The 19,332-nt window shown below is 35.4% G+C and overlaps 1 protein-coding gene across 1 annotated transcript in view; it reads left to right on the forward strand.

Moving 5' to 3' along the window:
• Positions 1–14,331, forward strand: part of LOC579500 (F-actin-capping protein subunit beta) — a 30,444-nt gene extending 16,113 nt beyond the window's left edge. Inside the window, exons 3-9 of the mRNA XM_030986913.1 lie at positions 518–639; positions 1,843–1,956; positions 4,548–4,689; positions 5,824–5,886; positions 7,236–7,355; positions 8,453–8,529; positions 9,962–14,331. Of these exons, the coding sequence (XP_030842773.1) occupies positions 518–639; positions 1,843–1,956; positions 4,548–4,689; positions 5,824–5,886; positions 7,236–7,355; positions 8,453–8,529; positions 9,962–10,049 (726 nt within the window). The 3' untranslated portion in view covers positions 10,050–14,331. The remainder of the gene's footprint in view (positions 1–517; positions 640–1,842; positions 1,957–4,547; positions 4,690–5,823; positions 5,887–7,235; positions 7,356–8,452; positions 8,530–9,961) is intronic.
• Positions 14,332–19,332: the final 5,001 nt, after the last annotated feature.

Raw genomic sequence — 19,332 nt, forward strand, 5'->3', positions numbered from 1 at the left:
CTATATTCCTTCTACTGTACTAACCCTCTGACATGCAAAAAATTCTGATTTTTTTTTAAACCACGAAGATCTATGGTTTTCTTTGAAGGCGTCGATGTATGAAACTCTCTAACAGTGATTACCATTTAACAGTAAATTCTCCCATCCATTTTTGACTTTTCCCCAACTGTTTTTCCATGAAAAAAACTTAAAAAAGACATAAAACAGGCTATAAAAAAATCTGTCAACACTTAAATGTCTGGAATGCAATGTAGAGCCATTTTATTGCTTTGTGACGATTTACATTCACCTAAAATGTAATTAAATTGTAATAATATAGTTGGGAGGATTACGGAATCGATCAGATCAGTTTTTCCCAATTTGTACCATGAATAATGGTCCGTTCTCACTCAATTTAGATTATCTTTAATTGTACATCTAGCATTGAAGTCACTACCTTAGCACCACTATCTCTCATCTGAACAATGTTACCAAGTCCCTTTAATAATGCATTGTTTTCTTGTTTTATGATTTGCAGGTACCAGAGCTATGTGAAGATTTGCTATCATCCGTTGATCAACCACTCAAGATCGCCAGAGATAGAGAACAGGGAAAGGACTATTTATTGTGTGAATACAACAGAGACGCAGACTCGTACAGGTGAGTCATCCAGGCAAAAAAATATTTTGAAAATTAGGGAGGGGGGTTACTTTTCAAGCTTGCTTGCATGAAAATAACACTCTTTGATTTGTTTCGCATTGAACTCTACATGTATGCAGATTTTTAGGGGCTCTTTTATGACTTTCAGGGGCTCTTTTGGGCATTTCAGGGCGAATTTGCCTCAAGTCCCTTGTATCGTTTTCCCTGGAGTGATCACTTCCAAGTGAAAGAGATCGTTCAAAGGGGTTTGAACAATGTCCTTAGGTAGCTTAATTGTCCAACAAGAAAAATTAGATTGGGAAGTTTTTATATTAAAACCAGAAAAGGCTTGTTTAACAAAACCTATTCAGACAAAGCTAACATTGTAAATTGTTTGTCTTTTGAAATCTAACCTCGTATGTTTCTGGCATCTTTCGGTTTACTCAACTCTGTTCTTGACAGAACATTTTCTTGAATAACTTTCTGTATCCCTTTACACAAAACCAATAATCCAGTGTGTGTTAAAAGTCTTTAGTTACAGGTTCTGCGATTTTCAGATGATCAATTTTTTTTTTTTTAAAACACCCTCTTAAGTATGTTCAGCAGTAATGTTTGGTGCGCAGGGGCCAGCTGGTTATATATTCACCATGCACAATGCCTGGAGTTCCTAGGGGTGTTTCATAAAGCTGTCCGTAAAGTTACGTGTAAAGTTACGCATGACTTTACAAATGACTTGAATATGAAGAGCTAAATAGGATTCTGAAATCCTTTTAATTGCGTGAGCTAAAGTTGTAATATGCAGATGTAGATTAACCTTGTTATCATTATCAACAAAACATTTTAATGCAAAGTGTATTTTTGGCTACAATTTAAGAGAGATTATGGAAATACAGTCACACTTTGTTAAAATGTCAGGAAACACTTTGGGCATCACATTTGGCTCTTCATATTTAAATCATTTGTAAAGTCATTCATAACTTTACGCACATCTTTATGAAAAACCCCCCTCCCCCTTGGTATTGTGCATAGTAAATACATGATCAGCTAGCCCTGCGCAGCTGAGGAATGTCCTCAAATAGTATTTTCTCCCATCTATCTACTGTGGTGTATAGACATTAGGCATTCATTTTTGGAGGCCTTCAAAAAAGCAAGCACCTTCCACTAGCTGTAACCATTACTGTTTCTTCTAGATGTCAAACTGACTTCTTTTTAAATTTCATCCAGGTCCCCTTGGAGCAACACATACGACCCTCCACTGGAGAGCGGAGCCATCCCATCTGACAACGTCAGGAAACTGGAAGTAGAAGCTAACCTGGCCTTTGATCAATACAGAGAATTGTAAGTTTTCCACAATTAAAATATGGCAAGCTTTTTTGTAGTAGTGATTATATAAGCTGGTGCTTCTTGTTTCTTCTGCAATAGTATTCTTCCATTAACTCAAAAGAATAATTAATAATTGGTTATCATGTAGTGCTCTGCCACAACTATTATTCTATGATCTAATCATGGCTTTCAAAGATGTTGGACAGGTTTATTGCCAATTTAGCAACCAAAACTAACCATTGAAGATTTTTGGTTTCATTGGCAGCAATTATGGTTATATTTATTTCTATCTTGCACTATTATTAGCATGTACATGTATGATACCGGTATACATTCATTAAGTTCCGTCATGAATTGTGTTAATATCCCAATTATGGCAAAATATTACAAAGGCAGAACCATGACTGCCATGAAGATTGTTAAAGCCTATATACCCTTGTTAGATGCTGCTTATAAGTATCGCTTGCATGGTGATGTAGATATACAGTAGGCTTACGATTGCACCATGTGGCAGAGTGGGGAGGATTGTGGAGTCCTGAAAAGGACTGTCGGTAATCTATCTTTCTTGAGTGTGTTTGAAAAGGACTGTTGGTAGTCCTGAAAAAGACTGTTGGAAATCTTTCTTGAGCTTATAGTTTTAACTAAAGGAACATTAGCGCCGTTTGGAGAGGTTGGGCTCGATGTTTTGAACAGGTTGACAATCTATCGTCAGAAGATGGATAGTCAACCTGTTCGAAACGTCGAGCCCATCCTACTACCCATCCTCTCCAACCAGCACTGTAGTTCTCTTTACAACTATAAGCTCAAGAAAGATTACCAACAGTCCTTTTCAGGACTACACACACTCAAGAAAGATTTATTAACAACAGTCCATTTTAGGGCTCCCCAGCCCTCCCCCCTCTCTCACATGGTGCAAATGAAGCCTACTGTACAGTGTATATACCCTTGTTGTATTATGACTAACACACTTTTAGTGATTTTCCAGCCACATACCTCCATCGATCTTAAATTGGCAATATATAAATTTGCTGTAACAAACAGTAACTGTTTACCCAAGCCCAAGAGCCACTGATAACTTTGGTTGTTAAGGAATGAAATTACACGTGCATATATACTGTAGTGTAGATGTGTCAGTGATTGAAGTATTTGTAATTCTTCTGTTGTCGTCAATCAAATTGGAAGCCCTTTCTGATTAAAAAAACAAAAAAAACATCATTTCTAATTCATTTTCTGTAGCTTCCATATTTCTTCTGAATTTTGAGTACTTTAATTATGCATCAAATGGGTAAGGAACAGGAATCAGATTGAGCAGAAAGCCTGTATTAACAAACAGTTATTTGCACATGTACTCTCCAAACAATACGATTACATATAGGCTTGTCCAAACAGCTAAGTTTACTTGCATGTTTTGAGACCAAACATCCATATTTGCTGAACTAGGTCATTTAATCTTATAGTGCTCTCTCCACTATAGGAATAATGGAATAAAAACAAAAAAGAGCAACTAATGAGTAGATATTTCAACAACTCCCATAAAATTCAGCATGCATGGCGTTTCTCTTGAATAGCAAGCCTTAATTTATATTTCCTTATCCCTTTTATGCTCCTTGGTGGTAACCGTTTGAGTACATGTCTCTATGTCAAATAAGTTACAAGGACGACTTCTCATTGGGGTGGGGGTGTTACTTATCCAGTTTTCGGGTTCATTCACATTTTCTCTTTCCTATTTTGAATTCTAGGTAGTTTGAGGGTGGTATATCATCCGTATACTTGTGTCATCTAGCTCATGACTTAGTTAGGGTCATCATTGTCAAGATTTCTCTGTCTAGTATAAAGTCTAGGCACATTTAGAGGCGGATATTATAATCATGGAATCTTGCTCATAGTTTCAGTCTCTGTCTAGCTTTGCATTCTAGGTGCTTTGCGGACGGAGTATCGTCTGTATATCTGTGGGATCTAACCCATAGTCTCATTTTCTGTCTAGTTTTGAATTCTAGATACAGTACTTTGCAAGTGTGGTGTCATCAGTATATTGGATCATCTAACTCATAGTTTCATTTTTCTGACTCGTTCTGCATTCTAGATACTTTGAGTGTGAAGTATCATCATTATAGGATCTACTCTGGTAATATTCGCGGTGCTTTAATTTTTGTGGATTTCGGCTAAAGTCGGTTTCCGCGAATATCACAACCCGCGAATATAATTATAAGCATCACTTCTTATGCATGTTTTGAACAGGCTGAATTGCGTGCAACACAAATTTAAGAACCCGCGAATATGTTTGGGGTCGCTCAGCGGAAATAACAGCGTTTATAGTAGCTCATAGTTTCAATTCTCTGACTTGCTTTGAATTCTAGATACTTTGAGGATAGGGTGTCATCAGTATATCTGTGGGATCTAGCTCATAATTTCAATTCTCTAACTCGTTCTGCATTCTAGATACTTTGAATGTGAAGTATCATCAGTATAGGATCTAGCTCATAGTTTTAACTCTCTGACTCGCTTTGAATTCTAGGTACTTTGAGGGTGGACTATCATTATTATAATTGTGGGATCTACATATTTGTAGTTGACTTTCTCATTCTCTGTCTTGCTTTACATTCTAGGTACTTTGAGGGTGGCGTATCATCAGTATATCTGTGGGATCTTGCTCACGGCTTCGCTGGTGTCATCCTCATCAAGAAGGCTGGAGATGGCTCAAAGAAGATCAAGGGATGCTGGGACTCCATTCATGTTGTTGAAGTACAGGTAACAAAACATGTTTTAATAATGTTTTCATGTGGAGTCTTTTATTACATGTACATATTTTTTACTCAAGCTCTTCATTGTTTTACTCTTCCTTTTGAGTCTCATTTAATTCCCTTTTGATTTCTCTTCTTATTTGTCTTCCTCTACTTCATGTTATATTTTTACACCTTCCTAACTCCCATTTCCTATCTCTTTCCAGATATCCCTTCGCAGTAGTCTTTTCTGATCTAAACTACCTCTCATCAAGCCTTTCTCTTTTCTTTTGATATTTCTATTTCCCCCTCTTTTTCTTCTTCATTTTCCTCAACATCTTTCATTTGTCAATGTCCTTTCCAGTTCATGTAAACTTATGAATAAATTATTCATGTAATTTTTTTTCTTGTTCCATCCGTCAAAATATGGAGAGTTGAGAAAGCCATTAGGAGAAATTTGTTGCTAATTTGAAGATTCAAATCATTGATCTGATACAACTTGCTATTTTAATTGTAACTACAGGAGAAAGCTAAATAAAATATTCATTTTATTTTCTTTCTTGCCTAATCCATCAAATAAGGAGAATCGAGAAAGCCATCAGGAAACATGTATTGCCAATTTAAAGAATTAAATGATTGATCTATTAAATGCTACTTACGGTATTTTGATTGTTTACTACAGGAGAAAGTTCAGTTGTATATTCATATTATTTTTTTTTCTTGTCCCATCCATCAAAATAAGGAGAATCAAGAAACCCATTAGGAAACATTTGTGCCAATTTGAAGAATTAAATCACTGACCTAATATGACTTACTATTTGATTGTTTACTACAGGAGAATGCTCAATAGTATATTCATATTATTTTGGTTTCATGCCCCATCCATCAAAGTACGGAGAGTTAAGGAAGCTGTTAGGGAACATGTATTGCCAATTTAAAGAATTAAATGATTGATCTATTAAATGCAACTTACAGTATTTTGATTGTATACTACAGGAGAAAGTTCAATAAAATATTCTTATAATTTCTTTTTCTTGCCCCATCCATCAAAATAAAAAAAGAGAGTCAAGAATCCGGCTACACCATTAATAAACATTTGTTGCCAATTTGAAGAGTGAGATCATTGATCTAAATCAACTTACTATTTGATTGTTTACTACAGGAGAAAGCTCAAGGCAGGAGTGCACACTACAAGCTGACATCAACAGTTATGCTCTGGCTTCAGGTAAACAAAATAAAACAAACAAACAAACAAACAAGTATTGTTTATAGCCTTGTTATGATTCGATTGAATTTTTGTTTTTCACACTGTATTACGTGAAAAGAGGGGTATGAAAGCCCACCACGCACGATCCAATAGACCAGTTCATGGTTAGGACATCTCTGCAATGACCCCGAATATCCACAGATCTTCAAAACATGAAGAGGTCCTACTTTGTACATTTTGAAATAATCACTCCTACAGCGATAGAGATGCTACATAAATAACCTTTGTTTCCCCTTTTCAAAGAATACTTCCACCTGTGTATCATCGAGTGCACTGCTTGTGCATAAATCAATAATGATTACATAACTTCATGAGCACGTGTACAGTATTTTGTCTCCGTGTATTTCACAGTTTGTTCTGCAATGAGCTTTATCTGCTCATGCTCAGACTGCAACCGTGAACTGGATTTATTGTGAAAGAATTTGCAATAGCATTGGATATGAACATTTAAACATGTAAAATCTTAATAACCAAGTGTCTGAATAGTCATATGATTGATAAAATCAAAATTTCTGAAAGATTTCATGCTTCCTTGGAGAGGGGAGGGGGGGGGGGGTGGGAGGGGGGATCTAAATGGGCTCAGAATTTTAGTGACATCAAACCAGCAGTACGAGTATCAATGATGTGAAGCCACTTCCGCTTTAATTCTGACTAAAATAGTTAAATGCACATAAAAGTCTGGACAATATTTTTATAATTCTAGAATATTAATATTATATTTAGCTCTTCTAATTCGTTTTTTGTGTGCTTTTTACCTTTGATTAATTTATACTTACTGTCTTAAAGGTTCTATGTCCCATTTGCAGCCAACATAAAATACTGTAGAGCTTTGCAGGAATTATGAATATGTCACGTATGTCCTATCTGTGAAAATCAAACGTTAGCAGTGTCCTTTTATTCAAATTACCCGGTATGCGAGGAAACCTGTTTACTTTCTAGAACGGAAGTTCTATATTAGTATTATCTTTCAAATACCGTGGATAGAGACAGCAGTGTCATATTGAATATTGTTTATTGGTAAGAGACCACTGAGGGTGGTTTTTAGAGACTTAGGAATTTGATATAGAAGCAATAAGATATTATTTGTCATCAGGTTAAAAAAATATTTAAAAATGGGGGGGGGGGGTACTTTTCAAGCTTGCCTGCTTTAAAATAATATTTAATTTGTTTTGCATTGAACTCTATGCACATTTGGGGGGCTCTTTTATGACTTTCGGGGGCTCTTTGGGGCATTTTGGGGGCTAATTTGCCCCGAGGGCCAGTGTAATTTTTTCCTGTTATTCATAATTTGTATTGTTTGATAACAGACTACCAAGAGTGGATCAGGGACCGTCAACCTCGGAGGTAGTCTCACAAGACAGGTGGAGATCGACATGACTGTCAGTAGCGGCCAATCACACATAGCCAACATCGGCACCATGGTAGAGGTATGTCATAGTAAAGATATATAGACTGCTATGAGAGGCATAGCTGTGTTTATACAATACCTATGTAGATCCTTGTCATTTGATTGGAGGATTCTTGGTCACATGATATTCAATAGATATACTATTGGACGGGCTTGCATTTTTGGTACTATTCACCGTAGTACTATTCAACGAGCATGCATTTTTGGTTAAATGCAGACGGCGTACCTCTCTGCCCTGCGCGTGTCCCAATGTTATACGCTGCGTGCATCTGACGTGAAGGCTATCTGAATGTAATTGAGAAGGCCTGACTCCAACTTTATATTTGTTGAAAGATTAACGTTCTATTAGATCTACTTCGATGTTGTATATTAATGAATGTTTCTCATTCATTCATTCATTATTTGTATACTGTAGGCTCTCATAGGATGTTACATCTGCCTCGGGGTCATACATGTAGCAGGATGTATGAGAGCCAGTATAGAAACAGCTATGCCTCGAATATTTAAGCAATCCGTATATCTTTTATATATACCGAATTCACAAAAAAATCTACAAAGAATTCAAGCATTATCCTCTTTTTGAGTAAAGATTGGTTAAAACATCACAGAAATTCTGAGACACTGTTAATCTTTGCTGGAAAGCTGCCTGAATGTTATGATCATTTAAGAATCGCAAACACACTGTTTGGTATCCGCGCTCGCACAAAGAAACTTTTTACATGTAAACCAATGGGCATCTCAGTAAAATATAACTTTGCGACCAGTTATCAGGGGCAATGGGCATCTTCGACATTAACTATTGCCCGTTACCCGGGGCAACTGGCATAGTGCGTTTCTTTGGATTTCAAATGAAACACAATTTTTAATAACTTTCCCAAATTTTGTATTCGTGCATTGCCTTTTAAATAAATAACTAATTTTATTAGGAAATTGAGAAAGTGTGAAATAAATGTCTCATCTAAAAAGTGTAGCATTGAATTTATGATATTAATGTTAACAGAACAGAATAGAAAATTTGATTAATTTTTCCCTTTTGATAAATCTCTGTCCCGGAGTCTGCCAAGGCAACAGTGTTGTAATTCTCTCATTTTTCTTTTTCTCTTTCTTTCTTTCTAGGACATGGAGAACAAGATTAGGAACACACTGAACCAGATCTACTTTGGCAAGACAAAGGATATCGTAAATAGTTTAAGGTAAGTCGCCTCGGGTATTTTGCATCAAAATAAATATCCAGTGGTCATTGCTATTAGCAAGAGAAATTCCATGTAAGTATCGTTCTAGAGCCATTTAAGCCACACTGTCCTACTTGTAGCTACTTGCTCCCTCTATACTGTTTGAGTCAAAAAAAAAGTTTACACCTAGAAAATTGCTTATTATTTCAAAAATAATCTATGAACAGTAAATTATTATACATCTTATGAAAGAGTGTTTTATCCAAAATCATTTGGTATCATTTTTGTGTGGTATGTGTTCATGCTTGGATGAACATGAGGCATTGTTTGCGAGAGTGCAAATATCGACTTGCGCCAAAGTGATGCCTACAGTATGTATTACGTGCGGATTTGCGGAGTGAGAGAATGAATTGAATGTATCAAATAAAATGCATTACATATGCTTTTTTACAAGGTCACACAGACACACACGGGCGCACAAAATGTTCGTTAATATTTGATATTCAATATTTGATATGTGTGGCATAATGTTTTGTTAGGGATGTTATTTGGATCTGTAAAGACTGAATTAATACCCAAATCCCAATTGTTTTATTCAAACATCACATAAGCAACTTTGGCACAAGTCGAATTTTGCACTCACGCAAACAAGGCCTCCTGTTCATCCAAGCGTGAACACATAACCCACAAAAATGATACCAAATGATGCAGGATTAAACACTCTTTCATATTAAGTATAATAATTTACTGTTCATAGATGATTTTAAAAATAATTAGCAATTTTCTAGGTGTAAACTTTTTTTTGACTCACACTGTATAGAAAACAATGACTAATCGGTGACCCTTGGTTCCCATGGTCCCCTATTCCTTATATTAATTGAGAACAGATTTGATGAGATAACCACCTGTCAGTGACCATGCAGGGAGTTATCATTTTTTATTAATGGGGCAAAAAACTAAAAAGTTCCTTTTTTCGTTCTGATTTGATACATCATACTCAATTCAATATATTTTAACTTAGTTAAAGGTAAAGATCGGTTATGGTCATGCGATTGCATTGTGAAAGAAACGATGTGGAATCGATCAGAAAAGGTTGATCATCTAGCATCTAGCATCTGCAAGGTTCTGAAATCATCAAAATGATAAGAAATTTGGCCCATTCTTCGTAAAGTTACAAGCACTATATACAGAAAGATGTATATGGGACTACCCTATATCTCTCACAGACCATGAGAGAAACAAATTTACCAAATATATGAAGTAGTAGGCGGTTTCCCGGCAAATTTTTTATCATCATGTATTAGTCAAAACATATTCTTTCACATGATTGGTAATGAGAGCTTCCATTTCATTTTTTGAAATTGGGGTGTTTCCAATACTGGTCTTTACCTTTAAACAAGCAATGATATTTTAATGGTTTCTTTTCTTACTGTCATTTGTTTGTGTACCTCAGGTCAGTTCAGTCATCAGCAGCGGTAGACAAACAGAAAAAGCTGAATCAGGAACTATTCCAGGCCCTCAAAGCAAAGGATAGGAATTAATAGCGAGAGAGAAAAAGAGAGAGAGAGAGAAAGAAAGAGAGTGTCTGTGCGCTTGTCTGTCTGTCTGTCTGTCAATCAGCATGATCTTCACTTGAAACCGGTCGCTCGAGAATGCCCTCTGACCTTTCCCCTCGCCCCTTCCCCCTCGCCCCTTCCTACTTATCCTATCACCTTACTACACCCCTCCCCCCTTATGTTCTGAATCATCCTTATGTACGTTGTCCTCAACAAAGTTTGGTGTGGAGCATCTTGGCGTTGCTTCTTCTTTAACACTTATCATGTCATGAAATGATATCATACATGCAGCAACAGAGAACGTAAACTCAAGGATACATAACATACAGGTATGCTGTAGTACAGAATTTAAAACCACATGATACAGAACATGATGCCTTCTGGCACCCATCCGTCATACTGGAACAGTACCCTTATGGCACTCAATAGAGCATGCAATTCATTGTGCAGTTACGTCTTTTTGTTTGTAGTGCAGAGTAGCATTTCAGGACCATCTTAGCCCCATTTTATGTGCCACCTTTTTAACATTTCTTGCATCTTAGGTCCTTCTGTATCTCATTTACAGATTTGACTGTGCTTCCACTTACAGAGCTAGAAGGGTGTTAACTCTGTGTTAAAGTTTATGAGTTAACTAACGCCCTACTGGCTTTCTACAGATGGCTATATAGTTTGAATATGGGTATAATTGGGGTGGGGTTCCGCAGCTACATGTAGGTGGTTTAACGGGAAAAAGTGCCTGCTGTGTATGGCACATGTGGTGTATGTTCATAATTGTCTAAATCCAAAGTTAATTCACTATACTCTCGCTATCACAAGGAGATGGACACTGTCCGTATCTAGTTCTTAATAGGATCATGCTTGCGCTCGTGTAGTACAATATCTCATAGGTTGCATGTGAAAAAGAGTGCATATGGTTATTTCATTGCATATAAGAGCACCTACCGTAATAAAACAGACAAGCATTTTCTTCAAAAATGAAAAAGGGAGTCCAAAGTTCAGCAGAATATATGTGAAAATGTGTGTTTGAAAAGGGGGAGGACAAAAAGGCAGCATGTTGTTGTGTTTAGTTTGTGAATATTTCGTTCCATAACAAGAGAAATACTTTATTTGTTGTTATTGTTGTAAGTAGTAGCATTTTAATCTTTATATGTGTATGGGAGAACGTTTGGGGGAAAAGGAGGAAGTATTATTTTATGAAAAAATGTACATGCACTTTTTCTGTTGCAAAAACAGAACTTGAATTTTATTTTGCAAAAAAAATATCAATCAATAAATACGTGGGGGATTGAAGGAAATCGTGGAGTGTTTAGTAATCTCCAATTATATTAACAGACGGATGACTTTCTTTTAAGTTCTCTTCTATGACCCGAGTATTTGGCAAAGTTTCACTTTTTCTCGAAAGAGGCGCAATTATCATTTTCTTTTTAATATTTAGGATATTGTAGAAATGTAGATATATCTCTCTTATTGCATCGGTATAGTATGAAACATGTATAGATATCAAAAATTATAATGTATGGAATGTAATTTCACATTCAAGTTAAAGTTTGGATGATATGGAGAATAATTGTATGGTATCCTAATCCTTAAAAAATTGTGTTATGCCAATTAAATTCATAAACATAAGCTATACTAGGAAATTGAATGTAAAGTAATATGTAGGAATTGTATTGTTTTGCTGACACTTCACATTTTATTAGCATTTATAATGCTCCAGTTAGATTAAGCTACAGGCTTTAAGAGCAATCATATTATTACGGCACCGTAGACTCGATATTAAATATATTAAAAATAATATATCGACCGGTACTATAAGCAGGAGCTAATATAAAGGGGTATCGATATAATACAGTATGCAAGTAAAAGGTTTACTATAGGGTGTGTATTGAGCATGGAGTTTTGTCTCGATTAGTATTGTATCGAGTGATTGCCATGAAGAGTCTTCAACACTTTCCAAAATCACATTCCTGTGTTTAATAGTGCATTTCTTACTAACAATGAGCTGCTTTTGATCGTATGTTGTAAGCATTCTGTTCTTAGGTTAACGTGTTCATATGGGCGTTTTTTAAGAGCATGCCATGATACATCTGTTGTGTGTTCATTTACGAGGATGTTGAATGTCTGAACAGACGTTCTTTTACCGCGTGACCAGAAACTTCTAACGAATGGAATGCAAGATTTTGATGTCGATTTCAACAATGTTTTGTGTACATTTTAAGGTTTGAATATCTTTTAAGAATGTTCTGTGACATCTTTAAGAATGTTTAATTGTATGCATTGTTTCTAACACATCTGTTATTACATGATGAAGCAGTAATGACTAGGCAGCATTTCAAAGATGACAGAATTTACAAGCTCGCAGACATCCCATCGAAATGCATGAATTCAGTCATTTTCAAAGGGATCTTGGTGAACTTATACTTATGACAGTTAATTGAAACAATGCCCAGGTCTTTGTGTTGTGTAAAAATCTAACATCAGAGCATGGTTTGCTTAGTAACATTTTTCATTATGGTTCATTCTAAATCCTTGTACGGTAAGTCCTGTTCTCGGCAGAAATGCACAAAAAACGGCTACACAGCAAGCGGCTGTACAATTTAAAACTACTCATTTTAAACCTTAAACATTTCTACACAGCGATTTTCAGTTAACATATAATTATTGCTAACAGTAATATGTTACAACTTTATCCCCCCACTTCGAAATGAAATATTTCCAAATTTGATCAAAAGTTGTTTTGACGCCTTTCTGCCAGGTGCGTGACGGACTATGTCAACTCGAAATCAAGTGTTGGGATTCGGTGTGATATGTGTTCCACATTTCAAGTTTATTGTTAAACCAAATAGGAATGTGTGTGCTATTAGCATGTTCATGTTGGGTTAGAGCCTCTAAGCACTATTACTTCATACTCAGATTTTCTATATTTGTGCTAATTAAAACGTTGCCCTTTACATTGATTACTAAGGTATTTATGCAGGTGGGCGATCCAGAGTTTGCGTAGCTTGTTTCATGTAATATTACGTTTAACTTTTACTTAGCCATCAAGTTCAAAAGAAATAGAAGTTTATTATTACCTCCAATAGCTATATAGCTCTTTAATAGGCCACTGTTGATTGTACGTTGTAATACATGCAGTAAACAAACAACAAAAAATTATCCAAAATAATACCAAGTGATTAATTGTAAATTTTGAAGCGCTTTTGAGAGGAATGTGAAGAAAGGGCAAGCGTAATTTTTGTATTGAAATGGTATTAACATACCTTTTATTTTCATGTGATAATACTGTTTATAAAGTATCAACATTCAGAAGCATGAATAGACCCGTTTACTAACATATTCAAATTGTATGCAAACTGTTTAAAAGAAAGGTCATTCTTGACAACCTGTAAGTTTGCCCAGGGATTACCTGACATAGCAACATGTTTTGTATGCAGACTGGATTCGGAGTATTGTAGTTCATTCATTAACAACAGGTTAATGGAATACTAGTATCTCATCACTAGGTCCGCAGGAAAGAAACATCCATAAATTTGAATATGTTAGTAAACCAGGCTATTGGTATGAAGTTTCATAGGTGCATGTATACATTATTTCAGAGGCACAAGCTACAGTAAAATCAATACATTTATATCTAGTTCTTCGTAAATAAGCAATTTTATATCGGGCAAAGAAGATTTTCATTATAATTATGCCTTTATCATATAGAGCTATAAGTTAACAAATGTTAGATCATCTTGATAACATGTTCCACGTTTTATTACTGTTTGTCGCATGTACTAATAGCTTGCCATCCATCTAAAGCTATATATTAGAAATCTGATTTGGATCAAACTAGGATTTATCGTTTTTATACATGTATAATGAACCTATAATTAGTTTAATTAATTCCAACTTCAACTCCTTTTGACATGTTCTGATTTTCTGTCGGATTTCTTTTAAAAAATCCCCCAAATTCTTTAATTTTGTAGCAATTTACATATGTTCATCGTTAGGAATGCAATTGATAGTGATTTATATCCCCATACCCACACTATGTATAGAATTTATGGTAATGCTCATATATGATAGATTGTATATATATTTCATTAATTCAGCTAAATCATTTTTTTATATAATTAAATCTAGATTATTCATTCTTTTTTTTAAGTCAAATTTATTTTCTAAACTCAGTGCATCACGTAATGGTCAATGCATTGATAAAATGCAGTTCTTTATTCGTAAAAATAAAAGAAATCTACACCAGGTAATCACATTTCACAAAAGCAAACGTCAGTTTCTGCCTGCCTTTGTTGTTTGAATTGTCTGTCGTAAACATTGAGTGAATTCTAACATTGAATGAAATATGTTGTGTGACTTATCCCGTTATCTAACACGTGAATGTTTGATGGTTTGAACACAATGTCTGTTCGGAGCCAGTTAACTCGTAAACTTGAACACAGAGTTAATTAATGCTCTTTTGGCTCCGAACAGATATTATTCTTGTTGCTTGACAAAAAAAAACAGTTCGAGTTGGAAGAAGATTGAAAAATAGGAAGGAGGAGGCCCTTTTTTTTCCTTCTAAATGGCTGCTCAGTACATTTTCCCTGACAGTTGGGCTATTTTTCAAGATGGCATGCAGCCCCCAAAAGAAGTGGGGAGGGGGGGGGGGACGCTAAACATGTAAACAAAAATTTAATGGCCTTATACTCATGTACCCCTTCTGCATTTTGGTTTGTGAAAGTGTGACACAGTTGTTAAGCAGTGATATAGTCGAAGCCGGAAGTTCCACAAACAAAATATTACCTTCTATAGGCTTTGTACAAGTGACTCTGTCCGAGACTGATGCCACTGAAATATGGCCTCGAGACCAGACTCGGCTACTACACTGGTTCCGATATACATATACAAATATGTTTGACTAAAACTTTCAAAAAATCAACTCAGGGTGATTTCAATGGCCATGTCTATTGCCTATTTAAATGTGAAACCATTGCAACAATGATTTGACATTTTCATTGTGATGTAATCATCATTGTTTGATTACGGTGTAAAATAGACAATATCAGCTATGAGCTGCATGCCATGTTCTTATTAAAGGGACTTGGTAACATTGTTCAGATTAGAGAAAATGGTGCTAAGGTATTGACTTCAATGCTAGATAATCTGAAAGTTTGAGTGAAAAAAGATTCATTATTAATAATAAAAATTGGGTAAAACTGATCTGATCAATTCCTTAATTCTCCCAACTATATTATTATAATTTGATTAAATTTAAGGTGAATGTATATCGTCACAAAGCAATGAATTGGCACTAAATACCATTCCAAACATTTTAGTGTTGACAGATTTATAATAGCAGGTTTTATATCTTATTTTCATTGAAAAACGGTTGGGAAAATTCAAATATTTGTTGAATTTACTGTTGCACAGTGGTTTGAGAATATTGTCAGGATTTTTTGCATGTTAGAGGGTTAGTACGGTAGAAGGAATATAATAAGTAACATTTCATACAAAAATTATGTAGTTTTTAAACAATGTTACCTGTTCACCTTAAATAAACCAATTAAATCAAATTCAATCAAATTCAATTCAACATGATATCTTTGGAATATTACAATAGGAAATTGGAACTGCTCCCTTAATTGAGATATTTTCTTGAAAGTCTGTTTGATCATGTTATAACATTTATGTATGTTTGAGTGAAACTAACACATTGGAATGGCACGTTTTATACCCAAGAGAGTGATTCATCTAATGAGTGTTACAAAGAGAATGTGAACTTCCTTCCCTTAATACAGAACGCAGTATATACTGATCAACAGCTCTTCACTTTTCACAAAATCATGTTCCAAATTGTGATTTTATTTTCATTTATTCATTTATTTGTTTTATTTAAACAGGGTAACTCTCTCAGTATTAAAACTGTTTTCCTTAGAGGCCCTGTAGACATTTTAGGTTACAAATACTGAGGAAATTGAACAAAGTTTAAATACATACATACCATATCAAGTATTGTACATCGGAGTATGATAAGGAGGGGTAATAGCTGACTATACTATATATTTTAGAGAGAGAGAAGACCCTTCCTACAAAAAATATTCAAAAATCAAGAGAACTGCCTTTTTGCTGCTATACTATACTGTATATACGATGGCACTCATGAGCAATTAATAATAGTATGCAATTTTGTAATGAATTTGGAAGGGATGTCTAAAAGGGACAATGGACAATTTACGATCAGATAAAAGAGTGATAATCTCGTGCAAACAACCGCAAATTAAAAAACTGTTTTCCAGCAACTATATCTCCTTTTTTTTAGGGGGAGGGGGGATTGCCCACTGTTGATTAGTTACTGTTACTAACTCAGTTCAATAAGAGATAATGAAATCACTCTGTGACATGAGAACGAGTGATGTGAGAATCAGAAAAATAGTTGTTTTAGGTACAAATCTTTAGTCTCTTTAGCATAGTTTTCTGAAATCTTAGTGATGGGATTAGAAAATGTTGATTCTTTGCCCAAGTAAGAAGTTTATACTCTCTTTTATTATTAGAAAAAATGGATCGTTTTTCAAATGTTAATTAGGGAACAAAACCTCGGCCTAGATCATCCGATTCTTTCAAGGGTTGTTATGTATACTTTGATGATGTGCAAAGAGAGTGGCTGAAGTATGTGAAAAGTATATCTTCTTGTCCTTCTTTTTCTTCATTTTCTTCTTCTTCTTCTTCTTCTTCTTCTTCTTCTTCTTCTTCTTCTTCTTCTTCTTCTTCTTCTTCTTCTTCTTCTTCTTCTTCTTCTTCTTCTTCTTCTTCTTCTTCTTCTTCTTCTTCTTTCTTCTTCTTCTTCTTCTTCTTCTTCTTCTTCTTCTTCTTCTTCTTCTCCTCCTCCTCCTCTTCGTCGTTGTCGTCTTGGTGTTGTTGTTCTTCTTGTTCTTGTTCTTCTTCCTCTTCCTCTTCCTCTTCCTCTTCCTCTCCCTCTCCCCCTCCTCCTCCTCCTCCTCGTCGTCGTCTTCTTCTTTTCTTCTTCTTCTTCTTCTTCTTCTTCTTCTTCTTCTTCTTCTTCTTTTTCTTCTTCTTCCTCTCCCTCTCCCTCTCCCCCTCCTCCCCCTCCTCCTCCTCCTCGTCGTCTTCTTCTTTTTCTTCTTCTTCTTCTTCTTCTTCTTCTTCTTCTTCTTCTTCCTCTTCCTCTCCCCCTCCCCTCCTCCTCCTCCTCCTCTTCTTCTTCTTCTTCTTCTTCCTCTTCCTCTCCCCCTCCCCTCCTCCTCCTCCTCCTCCTCTTCTTCTTCTTCTTCTTCTTCTTCTTCTTCTTCTTCTTCTTTTTCTTCTTCTTCCTCTCCCTCTCCCTCTCCCCCTCCTCCCCCTCCTCCTCCTCCTCGTCGTCTTCTTCTTTTTCTTTTTCTTCTTCTTCTTCTTCTTCTTCTTCTTCTTCTTCTTCTTCTTCTTCTTCTTCTTCTTCTTCTTCTTCTTCTTCTTCTTCTTCTTCCTCTTCCTCTCCCCTCCCCTCCTCCTCCTCCTCCTCTTCTTCTTCTTCTTCTTCTTCCTCTTCCTCTCCCCCTCCCCTCCTCCTCCTCCTCCTCCTCTTCTTCTTCTTCTTCTTCTTCTTCTTCTTCTTCTTCTTCTTCTTCTTCTTCTTCTTCTTATTCTCCTTCTTCTTCTTCTTCTTCTTCTTCCTCTTCTTCACCCTCTTCCTCAGGCTTACCACCATCACCACCACCACCATCATCATCATCGTAATCATCATCATCATCATCATCATCATCATCATCATCATCATCATCTTTTCTATATACTCCTTTTGTTTTCTCTTTATCGCTTTCTCCTTGATCTTCTTTTCATAATCACCCCTTCATCTATAACCTCTGCTATGTCAGTTTAACCTCTCACCATCTTCCTCCTAGGTGTGTTCGCACAGTGGCTGAGCAAGAGGAGATCATCGCCATACAGAAGAAGATGATGGCATCAGCTAGCAATCAAGACTGATAAGCATCATCTCATCAAATTAGCTTGAGCTAATCTTCATCGAGTCATCCTTTACTTGACAAGATTTTGATTAAAAATAATAATTGAGCCATTCTCTCTTTTGTATTTTCAATTAAACTTCCAATAAAAATTTTAAAAAATCCAACAACACTATCTGATCATGATTATTTCTCAAGCTTATTTTTATTGAGTCATTCTTTACTTGATAAATGTATTTTCATATAAACATTAAATTGGGATAATAGTCATTATTTATTTAGTAGGAAATTTGATAATATATTTTACAAGACTTTAACTGATATAATCATCATCTTATATGATTACCTCAACATTATTTCTTGTTAATTGTTAAGGTTTAAAATGAGACAATCACTAAACATAACTTCTTCGTGTAACAACACTGTGATAAAAGCTTTTATCTGATGTAATGTGTAACCATCCACTTAAAGGTAAAGACCAGTTATGGTCATGCGATTGCATTGTGAAAGAAACGTTGTGGAATCGATCAGAAAAGGTTGATCATCTAGCATCTAGCATCTGCGAGGTTCTGGAATCATCAAAATGATAAGAAATTTGGCCCATTCTTCGTAAAGTTACAAGCACTATACACAGAAAGATGTATATGGGACTACCCTATATCTCTCACAGACCATGAGAGAAACAAATTTACCAAATATATGAATTGGTAGGCGGTTTCCCGGCAAATTTTTTATCATCATGTATTAGTCAAAACATATTCTTTCACATGATTGGTAATGAGAGCTTCCATTTCATTTTTTGAAATTGGGGCGTTTCCAAAACTGGTCTTTACCTTTAAAATGATTAGATCAACCTAATATTGAGTGAAATCTATTTTCACAAACATTTGCTTTGATTTGCTTTTCACCCACATTATCATCACATAATAAAATGATTAATTTAAGCTGAATGGTCTTGTATTTCTCCTTTTCTCGAAAGGTTTTCATTTATACTTTGCCAAATAAAACAAATAATGTCATTTCGTTATCTCAAGCTTTGAGATGGAATATTACCTTTCTTGCTAAGATGTAAATTAACACTTCGTCTTCCTCTATGGTTTCACCCCTATGTAAATACTTTTATTTTGATTATCAATAACACTTGTGCTATAATTTTATACATGTATTTGTACATGGTGTACTGATTTTAGCTCGTTTATAATCAACTGAAGTGAAAAAGACTCCACCATAACTATCCAAAAGAAGGAAAATACTTAACAAGAAGAAAGCCGCAAGATAGCAGCAACCAAATGAGGGACAATAAGTTCGAGTCAAATAAGAATCGGACATTATAA

The sequence above is a fragment of the Strongylocentrotus purpuratus genome, unplaced genomic scaffold (assembly GCF_000002235.5).
Source record: "Strongylocentrotus purpuratus isolate Spur 01 unplaced genomic scaffold, Spur_5.0 spur5_scaffold_16, whole genome shotgun sequence".
Taxonomy (NCBI): Eukaryota; Metazoa; Echinodermata; class Echinoidea; order Camarodonta; family Strongylocentrotidae; genus Strongylocentrotus; species Strongylocentrotus purpuratus.